Source organism: Lygodium microphyllum, chromosome 25, assembly GCF_053477565.2.
Source record: "Lygodium microphyllum isolate KBCC chromosome 25, Lygodium_microphyllum_v1.1.10, whole genome shotgun sequence".
NCBI classification, from domain to species: domain Eukaryota; kingdom Viridiplantae; phylum Streptophyta; class Polypodiopsida; order Schizaeales; family Lygodiaceae; genus Lygodium; species Lygodium microphyllum.
Genome location: NC_141159.1, coordinates 42,747,566 through 42,775,398, shown reverse-complemented (window position 1 = coordinate 42,775,398; position 27,833 = coordinate 42,747,566). Strand labels below are relative to the sequence as shown.

General features: G+C 41.0%; 1 protein-coding gene across 4 annotated transcripts in view; it reads right to left on the bottom strand.

The window, feature by feature from the left end:
• The window catches only part of GLA1 (Folylpolyglutamate synthetase family protein), a 55,980-nt gene extending 41,947 nt beyond the window's left edge, over positions 1 to 14,033 (bottom strand). For all 4 annotated transcript variants that reach the window (XM_087666877.1, XM_087666879.1, XM_087666878.1 and 1 more), the window contains exons 1-2: positions 13,608 to 14,033; positions 12,932 to 13,029 (exon numbers count right to left, since the gene is read on the bottom strand). In XM_087666877.1, coding sequence (XP_087523003.1) covers positions 12,932 to 13,029; positions 13,608 to 13,982 — 473 coding nt within the window. In that variant the 5' untranslated portion in view covers positions 13,983 to 14,033. The remainder of the gene's footprint in view (positions 1 to 12,931; positions 13,030 to 13,607) is intronic.
• Between the last annotated feature and the right edge of the window lie 13,800 nt (positions 14,034 to 27,833).

Sequence of the window (27,833 nt, the reverse complement as noted above, 5' to 3'; positions counted from 1 at the left end):
GGTGATGAGGCCTTTGTATTCCTTCCAACATGGATGCATGGCGCTAGTGGCTTCTCTCCGGAGGTTGAGTTTCGGTTTCTCTAGTTCACTCTGTCCACTGTTCTTTACTACAGGTTCCCTTTCTAGTGGAAATCTACCAGGGAGACAGTAGGGTTTGCGGGGAGAATTTGCAGCCCCAAAAAGGGGCGCTATCCTAGACTAACTGTGTCTATTTATAGGCCACTCTCTCATTCATTCCTCACGGCTCATTCATTCAGTCCGTCACCTCTTCTCTCCAGCCTCTCCACTACCCTCACACCGCTTTAGGAGGACATTGCGGTTCATGGTATGTGGCTGTCATCATCATCTTCCTTATGCTACGGCACCCTTATTCCCTTGTATCACATTCACTCCATGATTCAGAACTTCATCATTCCATTCATCAGAGTTCCTTTTCTCTTCTCTTCTCTTCTCCATGTTTGCCGAGTTCACTCCGTGTTCCTCCCCGCCAATCCTACTGTCTCGCTGGTATGTCATCTTTTGCCAGTGGTCTCCAGGAGGCTGATCGCCTCATGAGGTCGTAGAGCTACCATCTACTCATGAGGACTTAGTGCGTATCAGATGCATCTTATTGCCTTGAGCATAGTAAGCTAAGAGCCAATGCAAAACAATCTTTGTGGCCTAAAAGGTAGCACAAGGAGTGCCTGGCAGAAGATGCATATACTCTAGTGGGGTAGAGCGCAAAGGTTGATATCAATAATCTTCAAGAGTGTGACCATTCTTGCCACAATTGGAGTGCCTAGGAGACAAGCAATCTCTCGGTGGAGACACCATGAAATCGGTGTGCCAATTGTAAAAAGGGAGAGTAGGAGGGAGAAGAAAGATATCTCCCAGTGACACAACAGAAATTGTAAAGAAATCAAATGTTGATGCCAAACCTACAACCTGTATTTACCTTCATTGATGCAGAGGATCTTCGTGGCTCACTAAGTGCCTCTAGCCGTGATACCATATCAAGAAATGATCGAGCAAACATAGAGACAATAGGGTTTGCAGGGAGAAACACAATGTGTACGCCAAACACTGAGAAGAGAAGATAAACTCTAATGAACAAGCTAATGAAGGACTAAAATAATGAAGTGAATCTAATACAAAAGTGTCATAGCATAAAAGACGACCTGGGGCAAGGGGACTGCTGAAGAAGCCTATAATCTGCAAACACAAGGATGATGAGGTGTAGCCTAGAGCAAGGAGGCTGCCATGAAATAGGAGTCTCTAAATCTACAATGCAGGGAAGAGATGGTGAACCCAGGCTATCAAACGCAAGGTCCAATGACCACTGATGCTAACACCAACTGGAGGTGAAGGTCACCAAATATTGAAGAAGCCAATAGGATGTGCACTATTGCCTAATGATGGAAGAGGCATAAACTGACAGACACAAGGTCCACCAGCCTCCGAAGATAATGACGTCAGCCAAGGATGTGATGCCAGGTGGAGGAGGAGCAGCCAAGAAGCCAAGCACAGGCTCCAGCTGCTTATGATACTAATGCCAACAAATGAAGAAAAACGTCAGCTGAGGAGGAAGCCACTACTACCATAAATGCAGATCTAAGAAGAAGATGACTGACACCTGATGGCTGCAGATGGAGTAGTGAAGAATGAATGGGAGGTGTCATATATATAGGCATGAGCAATCTTGACTCTCACCCACTGAAATCTCTCAAATGGTGCTTCAACACTCTCAAAAAGCCCTAGAAAGCCTTTTCGGGGCTGGAAACTAACACCAAAAATGGGAATGAAAAAGGGAAACTGTATGGCATAATGTGGTTTCTCAACAAGGCTTATGGAAACTTGTTCATGGGAAGCAACCCCAACCTAACCCCCACTCATACAAAGTAGTTTGCTCTTGGAAGAGCAAAAATGTCATAGCCATAGTTGAGATAATGTAAGGTCTTATGCCCGAATTTCACTCTCAACTCCAACACTTTGACCTTGCATCTGAGTGTTGGACACATCTTTGTTGACCGCTATGTGGCTCACAATCGTACTTGATGTATCAACCTTGACTAGGAGCTCCAAGAGTTCAAAATCACTAAGAGGGATGATTTGACTATCAAGTGGGCTAAGTATCGGATTGTTTGCTCAATTTGCCACCATTGGTTAGCCCAACTCAACTGATGACCAAGTCACTTTACTCATGAACAAATTACCACAAAGATATTTCAATTTCATCCAACAAGTCATCTCACAACCCTAGTTACACACCTTCCATGAGTTTGAGTGTCAGCTACCACATTATGCCCGGCTATTCGCTCAATTTTATAAGAAACCTCAATATTCAAAAAGGACCTGTTGAGCTAAAAGTTCATTACCCTCTAATTAGCTATTTACAACAGCCCCAAAACAGTAAATTACCACAAGTTTCATTAAATGGGGAGTGATTCTAGAGACTTTTTGTGTTCCACATGCAAAACCTCAATTTGGGAGAATCCTTCCACGTCTAAAAATAGACAGGCTGCCCACCATTTAGCCCTATCCTTGTCTTGTAGGTTTCAGCTACCATCATCCCTCTTCCACTAGCTGTCCAACCCCCAATGATTGTTGATACATGGTCTACAATTGTCGCCCAACCTCCCATTGATGCCAGCTATCAACTTCCATTATCTACATCAAGTCGTTTTTATGTTTTCAGCACTTTCCCTTGTTGAGCTAAAAATGCATTAGCCTGATTTAAACAGCCCCAAAACATGCTTAATTAATGAAGAAAACCTCTTATTTTAAAAAGAAACGCAATCTTAGAGAGTTAGTGTGTCCCACATACAAAACCCTAAGTTGGGTGCCCCAAACTTTCTATAAATAGGCATGCAACCCACCACTCTCCCTTAATCTCGTTTTTGCAAGTTTCAAGAGCCATATATCTGCTGCCCACACCCCGTTCACAGAGGACATCGCGGTCAAAGCTTCCACCAACCACCTGTTACCATCTAGCACCTGATACCAAACTTTCGCATATTTGCAGTTGTCACCACATTTCAAGAGCTATCGCCTACAATTGGGTGTTGTCGCCAGCAGCTATCGCCATCATCTTCTCTCTCCTCCGAATGTTGCATTCTAGTTTTCTGACTGCCGCCCTATCATTCTCTCACCACTATTTGTTGCATTTGCACCTAACAGCTATTGTGCAAATTTTCACTCTCTCTCCTCAGGTACTTACATTTTTAGTCTTTCTCTCTCTTGCACTGCCGTCTGCATCAAATCTAGCCTTCCTTGGCTATGTTTGCTGGTAATCGACACTCGAAGGGTTGCCTTTGCTGCAATTCAGGATTTGTTCAGAGTATGACACACTCTACAACTCGTAGCCTCTGCCTTAATCCTAGAGATATGAGAGTTCAAGATTCAGTATTCATTGCATAATGTATTTGCTGCATGAGCACTGTATATTCATTATTCGTTGTGTTCACTATCTCTAAGTTACCCTAATCCTAACCCTAACTATATTCTGAGTTTATCAATCTATGCTTTGTCGTACGATTAGTTTCATCCTTTGTCATACGATTGGTTTCAATCCCCACTATGGATTGGCCATCACAAGTGGAACCTGGCTCAGATTACACATCACTTCCCTAGTACTTCTTTTCTCCAATGCCAAGTACGAACCCTATTATTTCAAATTCTATGTCAATTGTTTCCATATTTTTTGTTGGATCGGGAGATGCTCATTAAGAAGAGACTCTTCAAAACAAGATTTGGTTTGTGAGCAATGAGGAAGATAGGTATTTCTTCATTAAAACTAGGTAAAAACCTAAAAGAAGAACTTGTAAGTATTCCTACCCTTCCTTCCTTCAAATGATTTTATTTCTCATGGTCAATATGGAGCAGGTGCATCTTTATCTAATGCATTTAATGGGCAAAAGGAACCGATGATGTTTCCCACAACAAGATCCATTACAAATCCATTTGGGCTCCCACCCATCCCTCCCTCATCTTCTGTTGTACCTTCCATTCTACTTCCATTAAGTGCATCACCTTATCGACCACACACCACACCAAGGGGTCCTACATTTAGGCATAACCTTTAGGTCCTACACATTTAGGCACAACCTTTAGGACCTCTGCATGCTCGTTTACAAGTGGTGTACTATGATGAAGGCTCGACCTCCCACACACTTTCGGCCTATCCCTCTAGGAGTGCATCCCAGATATACTGGAGTGTGGATCATTTGGTATCACAATTTGCCTCTATGGCATTACCTAGTGGACCATCCAATCATTATGTAGTGACCTAGCCGACATTTCGACAAGGCTATTGTGTCCCAATGCCTCCATCTACATCCATGGCATCATATGGACCTATGTCCATTTTGGTACCTCCGCAGCAATCGGCACTGATTGGACATCAACAACCTATTTCTACCTATCCATCTTTACCTCCTCCTTATCCACTACCATCTATCCATCTTCACATACACCTCATGGTTCTAGTTCCTCATCCGCCAAGCATGCATTTAATGACAAAACTTGTTTCAACGAGTCAAACTACACTAGATGGTTAAATTTGATGAGGCATGTCTTAGACTCTCAAAACCTATCAGATTTAGTGCAAGGGGTGGAACCCCAACCTGATCCTGCTCTTGTTCCATGCGAGGTCATCTGCTCATGGAAGACTTGTAACACTTCCACTATTGTTGAGCTTATGCAAGGCTTGTTGCCTGAGTTTTACTCTCAGCTTTAGCACTTTGACTTAGCTATATAGCTTGGGATAGGACCCATCGCATCAATTTGGATCATGAGCTCCAAAATTTCAAAATCACAAACAAGAATGACTTAAAAGTCAAGTTGGCTGAGTATCAGCATCTCCTCATTGAGTTATCAACCACTGGGGCTCCTAAGTCCTCTGACAATCAGATTAGCCTATTCCTTGACAAGCTCCTAAGAAAATATTTCCATTTTATGTAACACATCACTTCACAACCTCAAATGCCCACATTTTATGAGTTTGAGTATTAGGTGTTGCGTTACGCATGGTTGTTCGATCAATTTCATAACACATCCTCGTTAGAGGGGGGCTCTTGTTACATCTTCTCAGAAGGAGCAATAGGACAAGGACACACAAAACTCAAATCAAAATCAAAATCAAAATAGGGCTAGTGAATCCGAAGGAAACAATCAATCCACACCTAAACCGAAATGGCAAAATGTACCTAAAAAGAATAGGTATTGTCAACATTGTCAAAAGGCTGGCCATCATGATGAATCATGATGAGTGTCAATCTAAGGCAAGAGACACACAACCTAGATCCAAGAATCACACCCCTACACTCCAGTCGAGTAAACCCCAACAAGGGAAGCAGGGTGGTGGCAACCCTTAGCAAGAACAGTGGAGAGGCATGACCCACACTACCACGGACTCACAGTTGACAAACTATTCAACTCTAGAGGGTTTGTTTGATTGGTCTACAGAGGCCCACATCGTCTCCTTAGAAACATCGGATGCAAGTCTCATTCACATCTACGAGTTGCCTCCTAATGAGGTACCCGTAAAGATCCACTTGTGATAGCCGAGCACGTCAGTACCTATTTGGCTTGTGGACAGTGAATCTACCCATCACATGACTCCTAGAGCAGACATTTTCATTTCTCGAGCCCCTATAGCTGGGAGTGTCCACACAGGAAATAACTCCTCGATCATGATTCAAACCCAAGGTCATGTAAGTTTTCCCACTGACCAAGGTCCCAATCTTGCTTCGCTAGATGATGGCTATCATGTCCCCCAACTTGGGGTGAACTTGTTGTCCGTTTAGCAGCTTTGCCAGTTGGGGCAAGCAATTTTCTTCACAGTGACCACAATCAACTGGTTTAGTGATTACTCACAGCAAGGCACAACCTAATGGCCTTTACCACATGACCCAGTTTCTTACCGAGCCAACTACCAATGATTCAAAGTTCCATCACTTCTAGGCTTTGGCTATCACAGGAGAGCCCACGGATTCTAAGCGTCTTTGGCATTTTTGTTTAGGACATCTTGGCTACAACTTTCTTTATGGGCTATAGCGTCAAGGGATGGTTGAGGGCCTTCCACGCCTAAAATTATCTCAAGAGGCTTGTAAAGCCTATCAACTAGGTAAGCAGCATCATATAACCTTTCCTCAGCAGACTATCACTCGTGCTATGAAACCCCTTAGGCTCATTCATGTAGATCTTTGTAGTCCCACATCCATTGCCGCCTTAAACGGCGCACTACACTTCTTTTTAATAGTGGATGATTTTTCCAGATACATGTGGATGTACTTCCTTAAACACAAGTCCAATGCCTTTACTTATTTCAGTGCTTGGGTACTATTGGTCCATAACCAGACTAATCGTCGTGTGGGTACTATAAGGAGTGATTCGAGTTTACCTCCCACGAGTTTTTTGAGTTTCTACAAGAGTAGGGCATTGCACGACAGCTCACCTCTATCAACTCCCCTGTATAGAATGGAGTCATAGAGCATAGGAACCGGATTATCCTAAATATGGCACGCTCTATGTTGTTCACAGCAAAGCTCCCTGAGTGCCTTTGGGTCAAAGCTGTTAACACTTCAGTGTACATCCTCAATCAATGCCCAATTGAAGCGGTCCCTAAAAAGACTCTGTATGAGGCATTCTTTGGCTCTCAGTCTATTATTTCTCACTTCAAAGTTTTTGGTAGTCATATTTATATGCACACTCCTGATAACAAGATAGGAAAGCTCACCCCTCAAGCAGATCTCTTGATTTTTGTTGGTTGTTCTTCTGAAGCGAAAGCCTATCATTTGCTTAATCCTCAGACGAACAAGATGATCATTAGGAGGGATATCATCTTTGATGATAAGGACATCGTATAATCCTCTGCACTAGACTCTTCATCCTCCCCTTCGCTCACATCATTTGAGATTGTGCCTACTAAGCCGGGCCTACTGCCCGCTCCTGAACTTCCTACAAATACTTGAGCTCCTAGACCTCCTCCACGAGACCTGTTACCTTGCTGGTACTAGCAAACCATATGGGATTCGGGGATACTTTTACCCAAACTCACTCGGAAGAACCCTAGAAGGTATGCTCAGCTCACCCCTCATACTTCATATGCATCGTTGTTTATAGCTAATGAAATTGCACATTTTGAGCCGGACAGTTGGCAAGAGGCTCTCCAAGACCCTTTATGGCATGAGGCCATGGAGAAGGAACTAGATAGTATTGATCAAAATGGAACTTCGACATTGGTGGATCGTCCTCATCACAAGCCGATCATCGAGACAAAGTAGATTTTTAGGACTAAGCTAAAGGCTGATGGTACTTTAGACAAATACAAGGCTCGCCCTTGTAGCGCAAGGTTTCTGACAAAAGCACGGCATTGATTATAACGAAGCATCCGCACCTACTGCTCCGCTAACATCATTTCATCTATTGATTGTGCTCACCGCTCACTACGGTTGGCCGATAGATTAGATGGACGTTGAAAGCGCCTTTCTGAATGGTTATTTGGAGAAGAAAGTCTATGTGGAGTAGCCTCTCGGGTTTTCTTCTGCTGACCAGGCTAACAAGGTATTTCGCTTGCAGAAAGCTCTTTATGGGCTGAAGCAAGCGCCAAGATCTTGGTACCACAAGATGGATGAGTTCTTACGGACTCGTGACTGCCATTCTACCCCCTATGATCCAAATCTCTACATCATAGCAGCCAAAAACGTTAGAAACGTTTAGAAACGAAACGTCAAAAACGTGTTTCGTAAGTTTCTTTCAAGAGAGGGTAAAATAAGAAACGCAAGTTTTTTTATATAGGGATTTTTAATAGTTTTGACCGGGGAAAGAGGTTCTAAACCTCTATGGAACTCTCTTAGAATGGCTAATTGAGCTTGAGTGATAATAGAGTCAATTGAGAATAATAAATTATAGGTTATATATCCATGATCCATTATTGACTTGTCACTTATGTCAAAGTTAGTCTTTGGAAGCTATACTATGGTTTAGAACTCAAACATTATGATTCATACATATCATACAAAGAAAATTAAAATTAACATGTAAATAGCTTATCTATAATATGGATGAGTCAAGTTTCAACATCATGATTCTCATTTTAAAACAAACTAACAAAATGTCAAAATCGAGAATGAATCATAATATGACATAAATAACACATAAATGAGACTAAGTCGTATAATATTCAAATCTCAATACAAGAATAGATAATATATTGACAAAGTCCAATAACTTTAAAAAATCACAAAAAAAAATCAGTCTCTCATCAAAAATCTTCAGTCCCTCATGAGTCATTACACATCATGATCATCATGTTTAACATTGCCCAATAGTTTTTGTCAAAAAAACCATGTTTTGGGTCCCAACTCACCAAAAAAATATAAAAAAATAAAAACGCCCATGTTTTTTACTCTCAGAAACGTTTCGTATTTTAAGAAACATTTCATAAGTTTCAAATTCAAAGAAACGCGTTTCTTAGCTGCTATGCTCTACATACGTACCACTAGTGCAGAGATCAGCTATATCCTCCTTTATGCTAATGATATACTACTCAATGGCTCACATTCTACGGCTCAAGTAAAAATTAAGGCATAGCTTTGCACTACCTTCGAGATGACAGACTTAGGCTTATTGTCTTATTTCTTAGGAATAGAGATTGTTAGATCCGAGGAAAGTATCTTTCTGTCACAACAAAAGTATACCCTACAGCTAGTGAAATAGTATTACACTAATCAAACACAGCCAATGGCCACGCACTCTTTCCTTATGCTTGCATGTTGCCTTTGCTTATCGTGCTTGCTTTCCCGTCTTGCCTTTCTCTCCACATACTTTCCATATGATTGGCACACACACACTTAGTGTTAAAGAGTCATCCCCTGTACAACCGTGGGCAGAGCAGTACGGCCAGAGTGCAGTCACAGAAGATGCCACGTCAACACGTCGGACAGGGTGCCACATGGCACAGTTTGCAGCAATTGGACAGATTTATGTCAGTCGGCTGCATTTAATGCAGCCGACCTGGTCTTTTTTGACCTTTTCTTTTCTGCTTTATATAGTATCCCTCAACACATTGTGATCATATTTTGATCTTGAGATCTGTTGGCTGAGACAAGCTATGCTCAGGCTAATGGAGATCGAGGTCATCAAGTCGGAGACATACGCAGATATTTCCTCTGCCCCCTTGTGTATTTCTGCACTCTTATACAGTATAATACACCGCAGATTTTCTGCGTTTACACTGTCTCCTTTTCTCTCTCTCTTCTCTCTGTGTTCACTCTCTCTCAGTCTTTGTCCTACGCTTCCGCATCGCTGCACTCTGACATGGTATCATAGCGGTGAAGATGGACTGACTGGGGGTTGAACCCATCTGAAGAGGAGATTTCAGCGCGACACAAGGCTGCGTTTCCAGTATTCGAGGGCGAGCGGGAGGGCTGCGCATCGGATCAAGGCTAAAGCGAGCGTGGGCGTGCGGGAAAGGAGTCTAATCGGTGAATTTGCTACAGGTTATTGCTGTTCGAAGGGAAGGAAGGCTGCGTTTGAGGCCTTCCATTGCAAATTTTACCTTTTCATCGCCTCCGGTGGGTGAAGAAGGTTTTGGCAGCAGAGGAACCAGCCCTAGAAGGTTGCATTTTCACAATTAGAGAGGGCTGATTTTGTGTTTGTGCAAGTATTGAAGGTTAACATGTCTACAGAGACTGATTTGGAGTTCCAGGCGATCATGGACAAGAAGGTGCTTGTCCTACCAGCTCTTCCATCGGATCAAAAGCTTGATGGTGACTATTACCGCATCTAGCGGGTGATGATGTTGGCCATTTTGGAGTCTTATGATTTGGCAGAACTGGTGATGGAGGAGATTAACAGGCCCTCGGTGAGGGATGAGTCCAAACTCTCTTCCAATGCTCGTGCGGAGTTGACCAAGGCCCAGTCTCATTGGGACAAACTGAATGCCAGGATTCGATCTTTTCTGTTTCCGTCCTACACAATAGCCGTGATAGCTCACATCGAGCACTTGACGGTGGCTCGTGAGATATGGCTAGAGCTGTCGACCAGATGTACAGCAAGATGACCCTAATGAAGAGGGTTTCTTTGGAGATGCAGATGCGGACCTTGTCCATGAATAAGTCTTCTTCGCTTCGGGAACACATCAACAAGCTTTGGCAGCTTCAAATGCAGGTTCAAAATGCGGGGAAGCCTATTTCCTCCAAAGACATGGCGATCACTTTACTATCCCAGTTGCCACCACAATTCGGTACCTTTTATTCCACTCTTATTGCATCAGGGCGGGAGTCGACTCTTCGGTGGGAAGAGTTGGTTCCTATGGTCTTGGACCAAGAAGAACAATTAAAGGGACAGAATGCTTCCAAATCAGAGGCATTGGTTGGTCAAGCCTCTCAGAAGAAGGGAAAGGACCAAAAGAAGAAGAAGGAGAACAACAAATCCAAGACGGATAAGGAGAAGGAATCAACTTGCCATATTTGTGGAAAGACCAGTCGCTAGAAGAAGAATTGCCCCAACAAAGACAAGAAGGATACCAAGAAGAAGGACACAAAGGATTCTAGAGCGGTGGCTGCACCCTCATCAGTTGCTTTTCTACACTTAGCAGTCATTGAGGACTACACCGAAGACTTCTGATGCTACGATGACAGCTCCCTAGACTCGAGAGTGGATTGTGGTCAGTGGTGCCTCACGACACATGACTCCTTCCGTTGGTGTTGCCCATTTGCGACCTTCGCGTGGGCAGATTCTCATTGGAGACAGCTCTTCTATGTCTATTGCTGCGCGGGGTGAGATGCAGCTTATTCCAGATGGACGTGGTGGTATCCACACTTCTGAGGTGTTGCATGTGCTAGGTTTGGGATATCATTTACTTTTGGTCCATAAGATTTGTTCTCTTGGTCTCTTGGTGGAGTTTGACAATGATACTGTTCAAGTCCTTGATCATGGATCGAGGAAGGTTCTCTCTACAAGGTATGAGGAGAATGGCGTCTACAAATTGAAGTCTTCTTCAGCTCTTACTTCTCAGACACAATCCGAGCTATGGCATTGCTCGGTTTGGCCACCTGAACTACGAGTACCTTCGGAAGGCATCACAAGGGTCATTTGTTCGTGGATTGCCAGACATAGTAGTGAGCCATCAGCCATGTGTCTCTTGCATTCGTGGAAAACTACATCAAGATGCGATTCCCAATAAAGCTTCTAGGTGGTCTACTTCACCCATGGAGCTTGTATCTACAGATCTTTGTGGCCCAATGAGGACCGCGTCTCTAAGAGGGAGCTTGTACTTCATGTTGATCGTAGATGACTACAGCAGGATGACTTGAAACTATTTCTTGACTTTGAAGTCGGAGGCTTTCTCTCACTTCAAGGATTGGCTTCTCTTTGAGGAGAACCGTTCTGGCCGACGACTGAAGACCTTGCATTCAGACAAGGGAGGTGAATTTATGTCTAATGAGTTTGCTCATTTTTGTGCAGATAGGGGCATTCACCAAGAGTTTGCTAACACCAACACTCCCCAAGAGAATGGCTTTTTGGAGCGGAATAACCGAAGTGTGATCGAGATGGCGCGCACCATGATGGAGCACCGACAGACACCTCAATTTCTGTGGGCCGAGGCAATGGCTACCGCAGTTCACATCCTCAATCGATCTTCCACTTCAGTCGTTGACAACCTTTTGAGGCTTACTTCAGGACTAAGCCTGATGTCTCTTATTTCAAGATCTTTGGGTGTGACGCTTATGTGCCCATTTTGAAGACGCAGCATGATAAGTTCGAGACGGCTTCCCGACGACAGGTTTTTGTTGGCTATAGCTCCCAGTCCCAAGGTTATTGTTTGTTTGATCCCGTCAAATGGATGTCTACATGAGCCGAGATGTGCGGTTGGACTCTCTTGATAAGATAACCATCGCCTTTGTAGTCTCAGTAGGTCACTGGATAGCCAACGCGCACCCTTTGCCCGATGCCCTAGTTGCTTTGGGGTGGGATGCCTTGCAATAGAAGAAAGAATATATATCTCAAGGGCTTATTTCTCATGGCTCTGTTTTGGGCCTAAGAAGGGGTGTTGAGCTAAAAACGCATTAGCCTAATTAAAACGATTAGATGTGCATGATACGATCTTCATCACCGAGGCTAGCTCATGCACCGCGGTAGTCTTTAACCACCAAGTATAGAAGCCTATAGCATCATGATCAAAGATATGGGAGGCACATCTGGAAGACGAGTGGGATGATTTTCAGCTGTGAGAGCCTCTCAATGTATGCCCTTGCAAAGTTCTGCCCTTCCATTATCCACTCACTCTATAGCCATTGGGAGCAACTATAAGGAGACTCCCAACACTAATGGAAGCTTCAGCAGCAATTTCTTCACACTTGCGTGATCATTGTCTATTTTTCACCTTGTACAATCCCTAGCCTCAGTGCTATACTCCTCCACCATGGCTTCTATCCCCCATCCTTCACAAACCGGCAACCGCCCTGAGAGGCTTGTATATATGAGTGGGTTTTGATCTGTAGACAGCTCCAACTAGACTATTGACATTTGTACTTCATTGTAACTTTCTTTTAAGTAATATAACTAGCCACACTTTTTTGCAAGAGAAAAAAATGTTACTTCCAATGACTTGCAATTCTTTTGTCATCTACCAAATGGATGGATGTAATCTTCAGAAACAGCTTATTGGCTCTTGAGATACTAATCTCTATTCAATGTTCTAAACTAAACAAAATGAAAGACAGAAAACAACAATATTTCCATCCTCTGTTAAAATGTCTTGTTTCCAAGAAGATAGTCTACAGCTTAATCAAGGATAAGGTGAAGCGATTTATGCATGCCACTTAGAAAGGCCTCACCTTTCTGCAAGCTGCATTGCTAAATGCTAGATAGAGATTGTAAGATGTTGAGATATGAACAGCAGAATCATGAATGCTAAAGGGCTTGAAGAAAACATTTGTACACATACCTTGTATAAGAACCCACAGAATAACCTTGCGCACACAAAATGTGGCTGATAAATGCAGAAGTTGAGCCCTTGCCTTTAGTACCCGCTATATGCACAACCTGCCGAATGGCAAGACAAGATTACATTCTTTGACCTCGCATAATCAAACCAAGGAAATTATATAACACAACAACCTCAGAATGATGATGATGGTTCAAAATTATTCACAACACAATTTCAGGACAGGGATCAAGTACAATGCATCGACTGAGACATGACTCGAGTGTATTCCTTTAGGCTTTAGGCCATGATTAGGTGGAACACGATGTATAAGGGTGTATCCACAATACAACTCACTCGTAGATGAATGAGGTGTTAGTAACTCCGACATCATAAGGGTATACCCACAATACAAACAGAGATGTTAGTAACTCCAACATCATAAGGGCGTATCTAAAAACTCAGTCAGAGATGAATCAGATGTCACTAACTCCACGAGGACTCGGGTAATTCTTTAGGCCATGATCAGGTGAAACATGATGTGTAAGGGCACATCCACAATACAACTCACTCAGATGATCAGGATAAACACGCTGTATAAGGATATATCCACGGTACAACTCGCTCAGATATGAATGCAGATGTCAGTTACTTCAGGCAAGGAGGACTGGAGTGATCAATGTGGGAGCAGGCGTACCGGGTAGTGAGAGAGGGGGTCCCCCAAGCTCAGCAGCAGGCGACGCATCCGGTCAAGATTGAATCCTTCTGTGGAGTCAGTTCCGGCTCCTCGGGGCACGCCGATCTTCTCATAATTCTTCAGGCCGTCCAGGAATTCGATCACGTCAGGGGTGTGTTTTGTCGGGGGAGGCGAGCCGTTATGTTTTGTTGCCATCTCCCTCCTGCTAATGCTGCCGCAGCTGCAGCAAAGCGGCGGGAGGCGATGGCAGAGAACGCTGCAGCGAGCTACGGGCCGCCGAGTGGAGAGGCCACAAGGTAGCGTGGCACAGGCACAGATGCCATCGGCAAACGCTGCAATAAGTCGCCTTGGAGACCCGAGGAGAAGGGTGGCCATGAGTGGTGCTTTGGGCACCTCCTACATACAACTTTTACAATTTTACATGTAAAACCCGGAGCAGCCGTTAAGACATCTGCGTGCATGGTGTGAGAAGCCAAGTTCAATTCCAATTTCCCAAGGCTAGATGGGTGGATTTGTAGCGCTACTTGTATAGGGCATTGTGAGTGTATAAATAACCTGCCATAACTGGCATTGTAAATACACATATCCCCTCGCTGGAGAAGCGTAACCCAGGGTTAACTTGCCAGGTTTTCCTTACCATAAATGGCATTGTAAATATTCATATCCGCTCGTTGGAGAAGCGAAACCCAGGGTTTGAACTCACACAAACCATTAGGCTATGACCCTATTGGCCAACCTTGACAATTTTGCACATTTCTTTTCGATTGTATTACACCTAAAGCAACCTTACTTTATACATGTTAAAAACTTTTAAAAAAATTATCCTTTTTTCAAATTTTGCAACTCTTTTGATATTGAACCTCAAATTTTCATAAACACTTCCTATAGCTAAGGTAAAGGGACCAATAGAGTGCCATTTAGTAGCCCTCTATCATATTCTTTTTTCAAGGGAGTTACATTATTTCTTTTAATAGTCAAATTATATACATCATATGCTACTCCAAAAGATCTGGTGTTTTGATGTTTTTATCAAGTAGACATATTTACGTATGAAGGTTCACAAAAGAGTGATAATGAGGGGGCAAATCGAGTGCTCTTTAGGATGCACTACTTTAAGGTTTTACAAATCTAAAACATAAAACATTTACATAGTTCTATTGTTTATCTGACATTAAGCTTATCTGTAATACATAAGAATTTGTATCATAGCTTTAAGTGGCTAAAGAAGATGCATCTTGCAGAGCCACTAATAGAGACCCCTACCGCCACGCCCATGACCAAGCCTAAGGAGAAGGGCAGTGATATCTCAACCCACGCTCAAACTGCTAGAACCAAGCCCACCCAAGCCATTCACAAGGCCAAAGAATCCACACTCATATGGGTGCCAAAACGACAAGGGCCACCTCGTAAACCGCAAAAACGTGCTTCTAAACGCAAAAACTATCAGTCGCAGCCTAAGAGGCAACTCTGATGCTATTGACATAGGCGCACTACCACGCCACGATGGATCCCCAAAGATCTCTTGCGAGCACAAAGATACTATGAGGGCAACCCCTGGATATGGGTGCCTAAGAGTGGACATTCAAGAGGCTCAACATTGAGCAACCCCTTTTAAAGCTCTATACCAAAAAGACAATAAAATTTAGAGTAATTTTAAAAAAAATCAAAATATCAAGGAGACCCAAAATTGTCACTAAAATTGGAGTGGGATGCATTTTTCTTTTGGGGGACATCACATTATTGGCCCCTTTATCCTACTATATTCAATTGCCAGAACTTGACAGTTATGATCATGGTCAATGGATAACCAAAATTTACAATGTTTTTTCTACATATTATTATAGTCTTCTATCCTATTGCAAATGCCCATTCAGAGAAAGTATGTATGTGAGAGGACAAAGGTACACCTTTCTTAGGGTGGACATTGAAAGCAAGATATGTAATGTGATACTTGGGGCTTTGTAACACTCAAAAGGATTAGACTTGTAGATGGCCACAGATACACATTTCATGAACTTTTAAAAAAACCTTACAAGCATGTCTATACTCAAGTTTATGAGTACATTTAAAAACCTATGTCTAAAGTTCTACATGTTTATAGAAACAAAGCATGATTTTAAATGTGTCTTACACATGGCTTTAGTTAAATTTAAGCACATACATAAACACACTTATAAATGTGTTCTATCTCGGCACCCCACACACACACACACACACACACACACAGAACATGTTCTATTTTTGCACCCAAAGAATCCCATAAACCCTAAATTGGTTGTAAAATTGTAGCCCTATTTGGAATTGGGATTCTGCAAACCAGCAACTTCCTAGTTTTTTCCTTTAGTTATTATTATCAACCATGTCAAGCTAAGTGTAACACAAAACTCAAAATGAACCAAATGGTATTTAAAGTTTTTCCTAAAGTATATATCCATAGTAAGATGCTTTCAAAAGTTTTTATACAAAATATATCAAGATAAGTTGTAAGATGCATAGTAAGCTATATTTATCTTGCCTTTTTTTAAAATTTGTAAAACTAGATAGGAGATATCCTCAACATGCATGCCTTGCTTGTGTACTTGGGCCTCGCTCCTCAAGAAGTGCACATCATGGAGGAGGCATAGGATCTCCTTACAATGATGTACACATCATGTATGGGGTGAGTGCAATGTTTTGTTTCATATCCCTATCATTCACCTTCAATTGCAATATATTACTACATATGCAAGCAAGCATACCACAAAGCAGTATTATGCTAACTATATGCATCTCCATTTGAAAAAAAAAAAGCATAAAGAAATAAGATTAAAAATTAATAGTTATTAACAAAATTTAAACATATTAAAAATTATAAAAATATGCTACAATAGTAATATATAAACCTAAACCCCAAATAAAGACTAAGAAAAGAATTAATATGTAAAAAAAACTTATTTTTGAAAAGAAATTTGGATGAGAGACAAAAAAAACCTTGTTATTTGTTCATCTACTTGTTAAAAGAAAAATATTCTTCCTTACCCCTTCTTATTTGCAAACACAAATAAAATTAAAGAAATTAAAATTAAAAAAAGAAATAAAATGTTGCAAACTACACATTGCAAAAATTCAAGATGTTTGAACAAAGAACAAAGGATATAGATTATAGTAGCACAAAGCTATGCATAGTGCATAAAGAATAGAGCTCTACATAATGCATAGTGCGTGTTTAATATTGCACTTAACTACATCAATAACTGTGTTTCTATAATTTACCTACATTGTTGCATACACTTATACACACAACTCATTGTAATAGAACTCTCTATAAAATGCTTGGCATAGAGTGCTATTACAATCAATCTAATTTACCTACATTGTTGCATACACTTATACACACGACTCATTGTAATAGAACTCTCTATAAAATGCTTGGCATAGAGTGCTATTACAATCAATCTAAATATTGTACTTAAACTGATGTTACAAAGTCCTACCAATACTAAAATAAAATTATATTTGTATTTTTTAAAAATTAAAACAATATCAATTTAGGATAACTTTGCTCTTGCTTGTTTTGTTTCTCTCTCTCCCACATCTTTACCCCTTCTTATTTGTACACACACACAAAAGTCAAATTGTACATTGAGAAAAGCTAAGATGTCATAGAAGATAGCAGCCTAAAGCTCTACATAGTGCACATTACACACTTATATAGCATGGATACTTGGATTTTTGCAATGTATTTGCACTCTTACATATGGTTGTAAATGTTATTTACTATATATAGATTCTATTTCTTCTTAGGGAAATATAGTGTCATATAGATGAGACTAAAGGAAGCCATAGTTTAATGGATGAAATTGTGCATATAATAATGAGATTCTTAATTGTCATCTTGCCACTACATGATTGCAAGTGGTTATTAAAACGCAATGGGCATGTAGTATCAAAAAAATGTAAACACACACACACACACACACACACACAGAACAATATGGCATTTAAAATGGGAATGATCAGTAAGAAGAAGGAGAAGAAATATTGCATTTTGCATTGCTACCATATCCACCTTGCAACTACTATTCACAAGCTCACTTTTATCAATCATGTTAAGATTTTTGTGTTTTACTTTTACCAAGGAGTCTAGCCCACTATACATAGCCCACAATTTTGTATAGTGTTAAGAAAGCTGACTAAAGCAAACAAGGGAGAAATAACTTTATAACTATTAGCTAGCCTAGGCCAAAGATGAATTTGATCTTATGATAGTTTTGAGCTTTGCTAAGAAGTCTCCACTTATACTTCCTACTTTGTGCATTCCTTTACCATGAGAACGGGATTTGAGTAGGAGATTATTGACTTTAGAAAGGATATAATGTCTACCGTTTTTCTATGGTAAATCTGGTGCCTTCTTTGCAAGGAATCAAAACTTGAATTCATAACCCTAAATGGGGTGCTTTATGTCTAGGCCACACATGATAACAGAGTTCAATTCCCACTTTAGTCTATGCTTTCCCTACCACCTCGGATAAAGAAGTTTATACACATTCCTTGATAGAGTAAATATGTTAATAATGAGGAAAAAAGTAATGGATATAGATTAGTTTAATCCACGATCAAGTTTTGAGATACTTACTCAATATATAATTAATGTGTCAATCCATCTGCCTATTTAAATATTTTATCATGCACTCTAAAGTTTAGAAATTGTTATGCAACAATATGTCTAAAAATGTGTACATGTCCTTAATATTTATTTGTGAAGAACTATGCCATGCTAACCACTTTGATTGTACCTCCTTCATGCCCCATAAGTTGGTGTGTTGTGTGTGTCATGAAACTTTATCATCAAGAAAAGGGGTTAGATGTAAGACGAGGGGTTATTTGATCAAGAAAAGAGGTTAGATGATCAATAAATTTTGTTCTAGCTCTTATCTTTATGTGTTCTCCTATTGTACTTCAAAAAGGAGTTTCCTTCAACTAATGCTAGCCTTTATAGGTTCATTTATGTTCTTTTTTCTAGTTCATGGCCCCAATACAAACTAAATATATCTTAGAAGATATTCACTATAAGATATAGGCCATATACCAATGTCTAAAGCAACGAAAATATTCATTAAAAAAATTTCCCCCATCATCGGTATATACATCTCTACAAATACATCGCTATTGAATAGTGATGCAAATAGTGACACTTTTCGATGCATTTATCGGTGCAAAATAGTGACGTCTACAGGTATATTTGTGATGGTAATAGCGACAATTGGAGAGGAAAAAAATTAGGTGGCATGGCAGAATGCCCCATGTGCTGAACAATGTTCCATAGAACATTTATAAATTGAGTACATGATTGTTGTTGTCACTATCACTAGCAACTGCCCAGACCCTACTGACTGTTTATCAAGTCAAGCATTTCAAGTGAGTGGCAATGGCTACCTCTCACATAGCCATGCATGCTATCACACAAGGATGTAGTGAGCTTAATGTTCAATCCAATCATTGTAGTCATATTCCTTGAATCCTTCAATGGCTCCACGATTCAAGGTGTTAGCTCAAGCAAGCTCCATCCTCATGCTCCAATCTCCAACCTCCATGGCCGTGTGCGCGAGAAAAGAGAAAAGAGAAAAGAATAAGGAGAAGAAGGAGAAGAGGAGCTTCTCCACTGTCCCTCACTCTCACACACTCACACTCTCCCTCTCTCACGCTCCCTTTCTTATGCACAAGCAGAAAGCAAGAACAAGAACAAGAAGAGAGCTAGTTTGCACACACACCAAGAATGAGCTTATTCATTAACTTTTTGGCTTTTATACATGCCCTTCTCCCCTTAGGCACCCAACGCATTTCCATGACTAGTCGTCTGGCCTTGGTCCTCTTTTCCACTCTTTTCCTATTCTCATTGCTCCTTTACATGTGCCTTTTCATTTACAACTTGCATAGGAGGGAGGCTGGTGCTCTTTTACAAAGGACTAAAATGTGCTTTATCTCTTGCGTGCCTTGTTCTTGATTTTAAATTTTTTCTTGTGTTTCTTGGTATTCTCTTTCCATTGGCTTACCTTCTTGTGCTCCTTAAGCCTTCTTTGCACCTTGAGTTGTTCCAAGGGTTAACATTACCCCCTCCTAATAGTTGAGTGTTAATCCCATGGCGATGGATTGGAGAGGTTGAGTTGTGACATATGATTAGAGATTGCTGGTGCTAAAGATATGTGGACTGATCAAAGAGAGCCTTTGGAGTTATTGGCTAGCTGCACAGTTACAGAATGTATTTGTAAAGGAAGAATAGATGCACTACCTACTAGGGGGTGTGTTTGGCCTTACCGTGTAGTGCATTGTACAAGTACTAGTGGAATTGGGAGGTGGGTTGCCAAAGGTGTTGTCCCACAATTGAGGACCAGCTCATCGAAGGGGGAGGTGCTATTATGCATGACTTAGGGAGACAGGTCTATCATAATGTTATGCCCTTGATGTGCCCTGAGTGCGTGAAATAGAGAGGGGCTAGGGATTTAGTGGTCCCTAGATGCACTGTTCATGGCACTCATACATTACAGATGATTTTTTTTAAAAAATATAAGGGATGATACTAAGTTGCATCCCGTTCTCTTGCAGGGGCAAAACGCTGGGTGGAGATTTAAGCGACTTAGAAAGGACCAACTTAGCTTATAACCTTTTAAGTTAATTCTCACGTTCAAAGGTGTAGTGGACAAAAATGGGTAGCTACACCTCGTGAATTGACTATCACTCATGTCCTCACGTAGTAGATTCATACAAAAGGTTGGTAATAAGGTAGCTCTCATCATGAGTCTAGTCATAGCACAACTATCTATGCCCACATTCATATAAAAAAAGAGGGATGGTAATCCCTCTTCCTCTGCATTGGCTTTTGCTTAAGAAGGACTCTTAGGAGATGTAGATAGTTACAAGTGGCAATAAACACCAAATTTGAACATGAAGAAAACTCCTTGAGGAAGTGCGTAATAGATGAGCGAATATCTTTTTCAATAAAGTTCATGCACTTCTCAAGGATTGTGGCATTAACATTGTAAATTCATGGAAAATGATACCTTCCATGCACCTCCAAATCAAAATCTACTCTATATCTCCTTGGGTAGGGCATGTAGGTTAGATTATTCCTTTCATATGGCAATGTGTTACAAAAAGCCATCCATGCATCCATATTGTCATCCCATATATTCCTTCTCCACTTTGGTTGTGATTAATAGCCCTTAACTCCTCTAACCTCATCCATCACTTTATCCTCCTAGTATCTGGCCGGTTCCCTCTACCACCACAATGTTGGTTGCCTTGCCCTTTCTTCCAGCCACCTTTTGCCTAGCCGCATTGAAAGCTTGATTATCGTCTCCATCACCCCTGATGATCATACTCAATCAAGTGATTAGGCGTAGGAGAAGATGAATTCGAATGGGTTGCAGCGGCTTTGATATTGCTCCCATAGGGTCAATTCTTGTGCCTAATTGACTGGCAAGCACTCTTCATGTTGAGGGATAGGGACTTCAAGAATTGCTTGGCAGTAAACTTTCTCTAGGACAGCTCTATCGATTCCCTCCTTCTATGCCTCATTTCCACAATTCTCTTTGGGATAGTGGGGTCTTCGTCAGGTGCTTCTACTTGCGACTCTGGTTGTGGGGGTGGACTTGGCACATCAGGCTGCTCTTCCTCATCATTCTCTTGCTCAAAATCAGACCCTTTTTCAAGAATTGGTTCTAGAGGCTCCTTAGTAGGGGACTGTTCTTGTTGGTCTTCTTACCTAAATCCTTGTAGGTCAAGCTCTTGCCTAGATAACCCTGCCTTGATCAGATGCTTACTTTACTCTTCCATACTTAGGGTGGTGTTGGGATGGGGTGTTCATGGAGACCATATCTTAATGCTCTCCTTGTTATTTCTAATTTCCTTTTGAGCCCATCGATTCTTTCTTTGCCTTCTATCTGAGTGATATTTAGCACACTGTTAAAGAAAGCATGTTGCTATGCTAGCATTCATGTCTCTACTGCTTTCACTTTTCCTTCAATCATTATGGACTCACTTTTTGATAATGTCACATGGCTCCGCTAAATCCTTGATTTTAGCATCGTTCCTTTCTACCCATCCTTCAGCTTTTTCTTTCATTTGTTTAAGACTTTGGTTTTGTTCTCATGAGAGGATGGTTACTAGCTACTCTTGCTCTTTCCATATCACATGCATCTTCCCTTTGTCTTGGCCTTGGCATTCCACTTGCACTTTTAGGATGCCATGCAAATGGAGTGCTACTTGGAGTTAATTCTATAGCTCTGCCATCTTCTTTATAGCCTCTTCATCTCTTTGAATCTTTGTGGCTTGCAGCTCTTGTCTCAAATCATTCCTCTGTTATTTTAACTTTTTGTTTTCTAACTCCAGGCATTTTTTTTCTTTGGAGTTAAAGGCACATTGTTGCTCTAATGCCATGTGGCTTTCCCTTTCTTCCTTGTACAGATCCCCTAGATTCTCGTCACCCTTTCTTGCCTTCAAGGTCTCTTTCAATGGCATCACTTCCCTTGTGAATATCGTCATTTTCCTTGTCTTTTCTAGTCATAAGGCTGCAAAAGCATCATTCTCTGCTTCTAGCTCGACACGCAGCTTTTCTCTCCTCATTCATTATATCACATTGACTCTGGAGCTCTTTCACTAGCTCATCATACTCCTCCATGTTGCGCATTGTTGACAGTACCGAAGTGGTTGATACCTCAAGGCATGGCACCTTAGGATATTGGTGAGATTTTACATTGGCTGCTACTACTAATCTCTTGGCTCCTACCATTGGGGCTCCTTCTGATGCTCGTGGTGCCATCTCATGCACTTTGCCTAGTAGGTACTGCATCCATGCCATCATGTTACTTTCATTGACTACTACTTCTGTGGCTCCTTGTGTTGAGGTGGTTGTGGTAGCCATGACTGATGGTAGTGCATGCATGGGGGCCTTTCCCTTATCCTCTACCATTGCTATCTATTCAGCCTCCTCTACAGTAGCACTTGTTCTAGGCACATTTTCATGTGTTAGGCTTATCATGGATAGTTCTTGGGATCAACAGGTTTGTTCTACTAATCTTCTAATGGCAATGGCCACTTGCTCCTCCTCCTCTCATCTTAACCTTTCTTCCTCCTCCTCTTTTTTCTTTTTACATTCCTCTTCAAGTTTCCTTGACTCTTCTTCAACCCTTTGCAAGTATCTACTTTCTTCATTAGTGGTTCTCATATTCCTGATGGAAATCCTCAGCATAATTCTTCGCCCCTCTCTCTAACTGGATGGTGTTGAGCCTTGCTCCCCTTGCTCGGTCTCACTGACCATTCTCTCACTTGAGGTTCCTTATTGTCAAGTTTGGCAATTAGCTTTCCTATTCTTAGCTGCTTGCTTTGCTCCTTCCTCCTGCTTTGAACTGTGTTAGCTTCTTCAAGGTTTCCTGTAGAGAAAGTGACAGGAGGGCTCATTGTAATGGGTGAATGATGCTCATGGATTGGCAATTGTTTTCTAGTGTTTCCTCCACTTTCTCTTCTCCATCCATCTCTCCCATGGCTTCTTGTATTATGGCTATTAGCACTCCTCCAAAACCTATATTCAATGCCTTGGATGCAGGTTTTTTCATTTTTGACTCAACCTTTGTTACTGGGGATTCTCTACCCATGGCTCTTGGAGTTGATACTAATACCTTAGCTGATGTTTGGATTGTCATTCGGACATAGGAGTTTAGATTTATTTCATCCAGTGCCTCGAATGTAATAGTCTCAAGTAGTGGTACCCCTACTCTATTCATGAGTACATTGCATCTCTGGCTCAAGAAGAGAGCATGCACCATCTTAGCTTGCAATCTGACAGTGAGCTCGAGGACGTCTCCTAGGTTGATTCCACCATTCATGTACACTTGTTGCTTATTTATCCCTAGCATGATCTACATGTCTCTCTTTGGTTTCTTTTCTAGCTTGTCCACTAACCCTAGAGCTTTCTCAACCAACTCCAAGCTAAGCACAACTTTCACACTCTTGGTTATATCCCCTTGTTTGACCGTTCACTGTACCACTGTTCTTCTTGACATCAAAGGATCTGAGAAATTTTGTGCACTTGTCATGATCTATTTGTTTGCTAACATTCTCAAGGTACATGACTAGATTGCATTACTTAACAATCTGCCTAACCGCATCCTTAGTTGCCACAAGTTCTTCTAGGTTGTGTATGCTTCAATATTGTAATTGGTTGAAAACTTGCATCTCCATGATTAAGCGATATTTGTTACGTTCTTCCTTAAAAAATGGGAGCCTTGCCATTTGGATTCCTATCATAACACAATAGCTAACAATGAGTTCTCTTTGAAGGACAACTTTTCTTAAAAAACAAAGTGGTTAGAAAGAAACATTATCAAATAATGAAATGTATAAGCTAAGGAATGAAAAATTTGCATATCAATCGATGCATACATTCCACCCAAGAACTTTGTGAAGAAATTTTCACTAAATAAAAAATTTTGTTCATCCTTCTCTTTGGAGTTAAATCATATTTTGATTCATATTCACCTTTTACCTTACTCCCTCCCCTCTTAGAACGATGAGAATCCTTCCTAGAATTGGAGAATGAAGGTGCAAGGGCATTTGTTACACTCGGTGTGCTCTAGTGTTTCAAGAGCCGATGGTAGAAGTTTGGGTTATACTCCAATGTGGCATGGTGATGTCGTGATGTTGCGCGTCCACCACTGCAAACCTAAGGGCAAAGTTTTTTGCCAAGAATTTGAACTCATTAGTCAGCGTCATTAGGAATTTGTTTTATGTTGTGTGTGTCTTTTTGTTTGCATTTTGCATGATGCACGAGCACATGTAGATAGGCTCTAGGCACAATGCTTCAGTGCATCCATAATTTTTGTGTGAGCATCATGTGATTGGTTGCATAGCATGGATTTGATATTGCATGTCTTCTTTAAATCACGAATGATTGAGCACGAAGTTCTATTTCAAAACATATTAGGACACAATGCATGAATCAAAGCAGGAATTGATGACAATGTAAAGGTGACAATTGGGAGAGGAAAATAAGAAGCAAGGAATTAAGATGGTGCTCACATCTTTGAAACAATCTAAGGGTTCCCACTATGGTGGAGCAGTGTTTATTGGACATTCTATCAGAGCTTCATGTTATATAAATTCTCTTTTCTAAATACTTAGAGAGGATACTATTTGGATATCATATGAACCACATCGAATGCATCAAAGAAGATCACAATTCCTCTCAGAAATTGGAGAAACATTTGAAAAAGAAAGCTAAGAGAGATGTCATTCCTATGCCAACAATAGGTGATGTTATGTTCACACATGTGAATGTGACAAAAGCTCAGGTTACTCTTGGATACAATCCCACTACATACTTGGACACTAGCTTGCAACTTTTTGTAAAATGGTACAAGTCTTACTATAAACATGGAGGTGATCCTGAGGACATGCTAAAGGGATACAAACCTTATTGATGCAAAACTGCGTAATGACCCTATGGATGTAAGAATGTGTACATGAATATGTTCCTTGTTTTGACCCTTCCAAAAGGGACAAGATCAAAACTGTACCACTGTACATGTATTCTACATGTATTCCTTTGGTGTATTGTCCCAGGCCATTTCATTGGACAAAGACCATACTGCTTATCTTGTTGATATCAATTCAATATGTACATGACTGCTTCTTTGGGAGAATAGTGGGACAGGAAGACGATAGAGGAGAATAACTTTGGAAAAAACTTTTAAATGCCTTAGCTTTTATAAGAAAAGTTACGAGCTTTTTGGACCGTGTGTTGCAAATTTGTTGGAAGGTTGATATGGGCACCGTAACTAGTTGGGGGGGGGGGGGGGGGACATCCATCACTTACACCATAATTGACATAATGATCACTTACACCATCTTGAGTAGTTTATGCTCCTGGATGCCACCATAATTGACATAAAAAAACTTCATGGGATTGTGCCATTACCTTTGGAAAGGCCTTTTTGACAATCTTTTGGTTGTGAATTGTAAGCAGTAGATTGCATTGATGTATAGGGGTGATGAGTTGTCTTTCGATACATGCTGCTGAATTCGTATATGAAGAGTTGGAGCTACTTCGGATTGGAGCTCATACATTCTCATCAAGAGAACCTCTCCTATCATTAAATAATTTGGATTTTTTATAAATTTTTGAAGTATGGATTCAAGGATGTAAAGTGTATATTCATGCTTTGATTTGATTAAGCTTTGGACTTGTACTAGAAACTCCCATCTTGCAAAGCGTCCCTGCGACGAGTGACTTATACGACCTCCTACGCGTATTCCGTGTGATAGCTGTCCATGTCTTGTGGGCAAATGCCCACATGTGTCATATAGGTCAATACATCGGTCAAGAGATCACTTGAGTTCATTCTGCTAGCAACATGAAGTTCTTATTCTGTTAGGATCCTACCTAAGTATGGATTCAACATGACATTGTCTTTTAATAGTTTGTTTTGTATCATGGCCAATACTCTAAATGAAGTTGGGGCCACATAAGTGGGGTCATATTTGGAAGTCTTGATGGCATATCTTTGCTTTGCATTGGTCATAATTTAACAACCCTCTTATTCCCATTGGATGAAGAGAGTGTACCATTCTTCCAGGAATATGGATTTGAATTCAACTAGCTTTTTTAGCTCATCAAGTTCATCGAGTGACATTAGAACTTTGCTTTTCTCGAAGGACATCATTAACAATTGATTTAAGGCTTATTCTCGAGAGATTTTAGTGGCAATCAACTCTTCTAATCGCGGGAGTTTTTGTCAATATGAAATCAAATTCCTTCCAAGAACAAGGCAAAGAGCATAGGTCATCAGCTATTTGTTTGTCAAGCATGCCTATGTCCAAGCATTCATAGCTTCTAACAAACAGTGTCAAAGTTGAGTCCTTTTTTTTGAAATAGGTCATTAAGTCATCTCCTGTGTCCATGGCCATATCGGATCCCAATTTGAGAATGGATCAACATTGGTAAGATGGTTTAAGGCCTATGGGTGGTTAGGGTTTGACTCAAGTGGACTGCGTAGCTATGGTTGCCTTTAGTATGAGGTGGTCATTGGAGTGTTTGTTATTTGTCACCTGTGATTGAGCTTGTGGTTCAGAATACATGTGATTCTCTATTTGTGTAGTGGGTGGTGCACTAGAGGTATTAGGGCAAGGCCTATTGGTAGTAGGTCTGACTTTTGGGCGATAGACCCATTGACTATTTATGGGTTGAGTATCTTTTTGCTCACTCTAGTTTTTACCTCCTACTGGCTTACGGGTACGTGTATGTTGGTTGGGAGATTGCAATGGATGGGCAAGTGTTCCATTAGTGGATTTAGGCAACTGCACCAAGGTATTGTTGTCATAGAAGCCTTGGGCACACAATAGGGCTTTTGGCACCCATCGCAGTTTGGTCCTTTGCCTATTTGTGTAATGCCAACCTTTTCTTTTAGGTATGGTGTACAAGACATGAGAGCTATGAGATCTTGCAGATGTACCCTTGGTAGGCTATGATTTATGTTTGGTAACCCACTTTGTTATTTGGATTGCAACTTTGGTTAGGGCTTCTAAGTATTGTGAGTATTTCACATTGGGTATCTGTGCAGGTTCACTACACTCTTCCTTAGGGTCGACACTAGGTTTAAATACTGATGGTGTTGTGGGCTTTGGCGAAGCCATGATACCCTTGCTAAAAGCTATGACTATCCTAACATTGCTTATGGCAAGGTGGATGTGTTGAGAGTCATAGTCAACGTTGTAATGAGTTTGTTTCTTGAAAGTGCGACCCAAAAGTGATTCCTTGCCAACATCTTTTTTGTTAGGTAGTATATAAAAGATGATCGGGAGGCTCTCAATCGATAGAAACCATTACCTTATACTTTCCTAGTAGTGGATAAGACTGCCCCCCAAATGGGAAGAGTTCACCATTAGTCAATTGCACTTGGAAGAACTGACCAATGAGGGTCCAATGATCATATATGAGGATGTTGTTATAAGCTTCCTCATCAATTAATGTATCAAAGGTGTGTGCCTTTTGGCGGTTACTGTTATGTGCAAGTAGGCTAGTGCTACTATTTCTTTGTCCTCATCCTCAATGCCTGTGATAGTTACCACTCTAACATTCATAGGTGGTGTTATCATTGGAGGCTTGTGTAGTGAGTGTGATGGAAGATTGTACTTCTTGATGTGAGTGCCATTGAAAAAGCCTATACCCTCTCCTTCTAGGGTTTCAAGCATCAT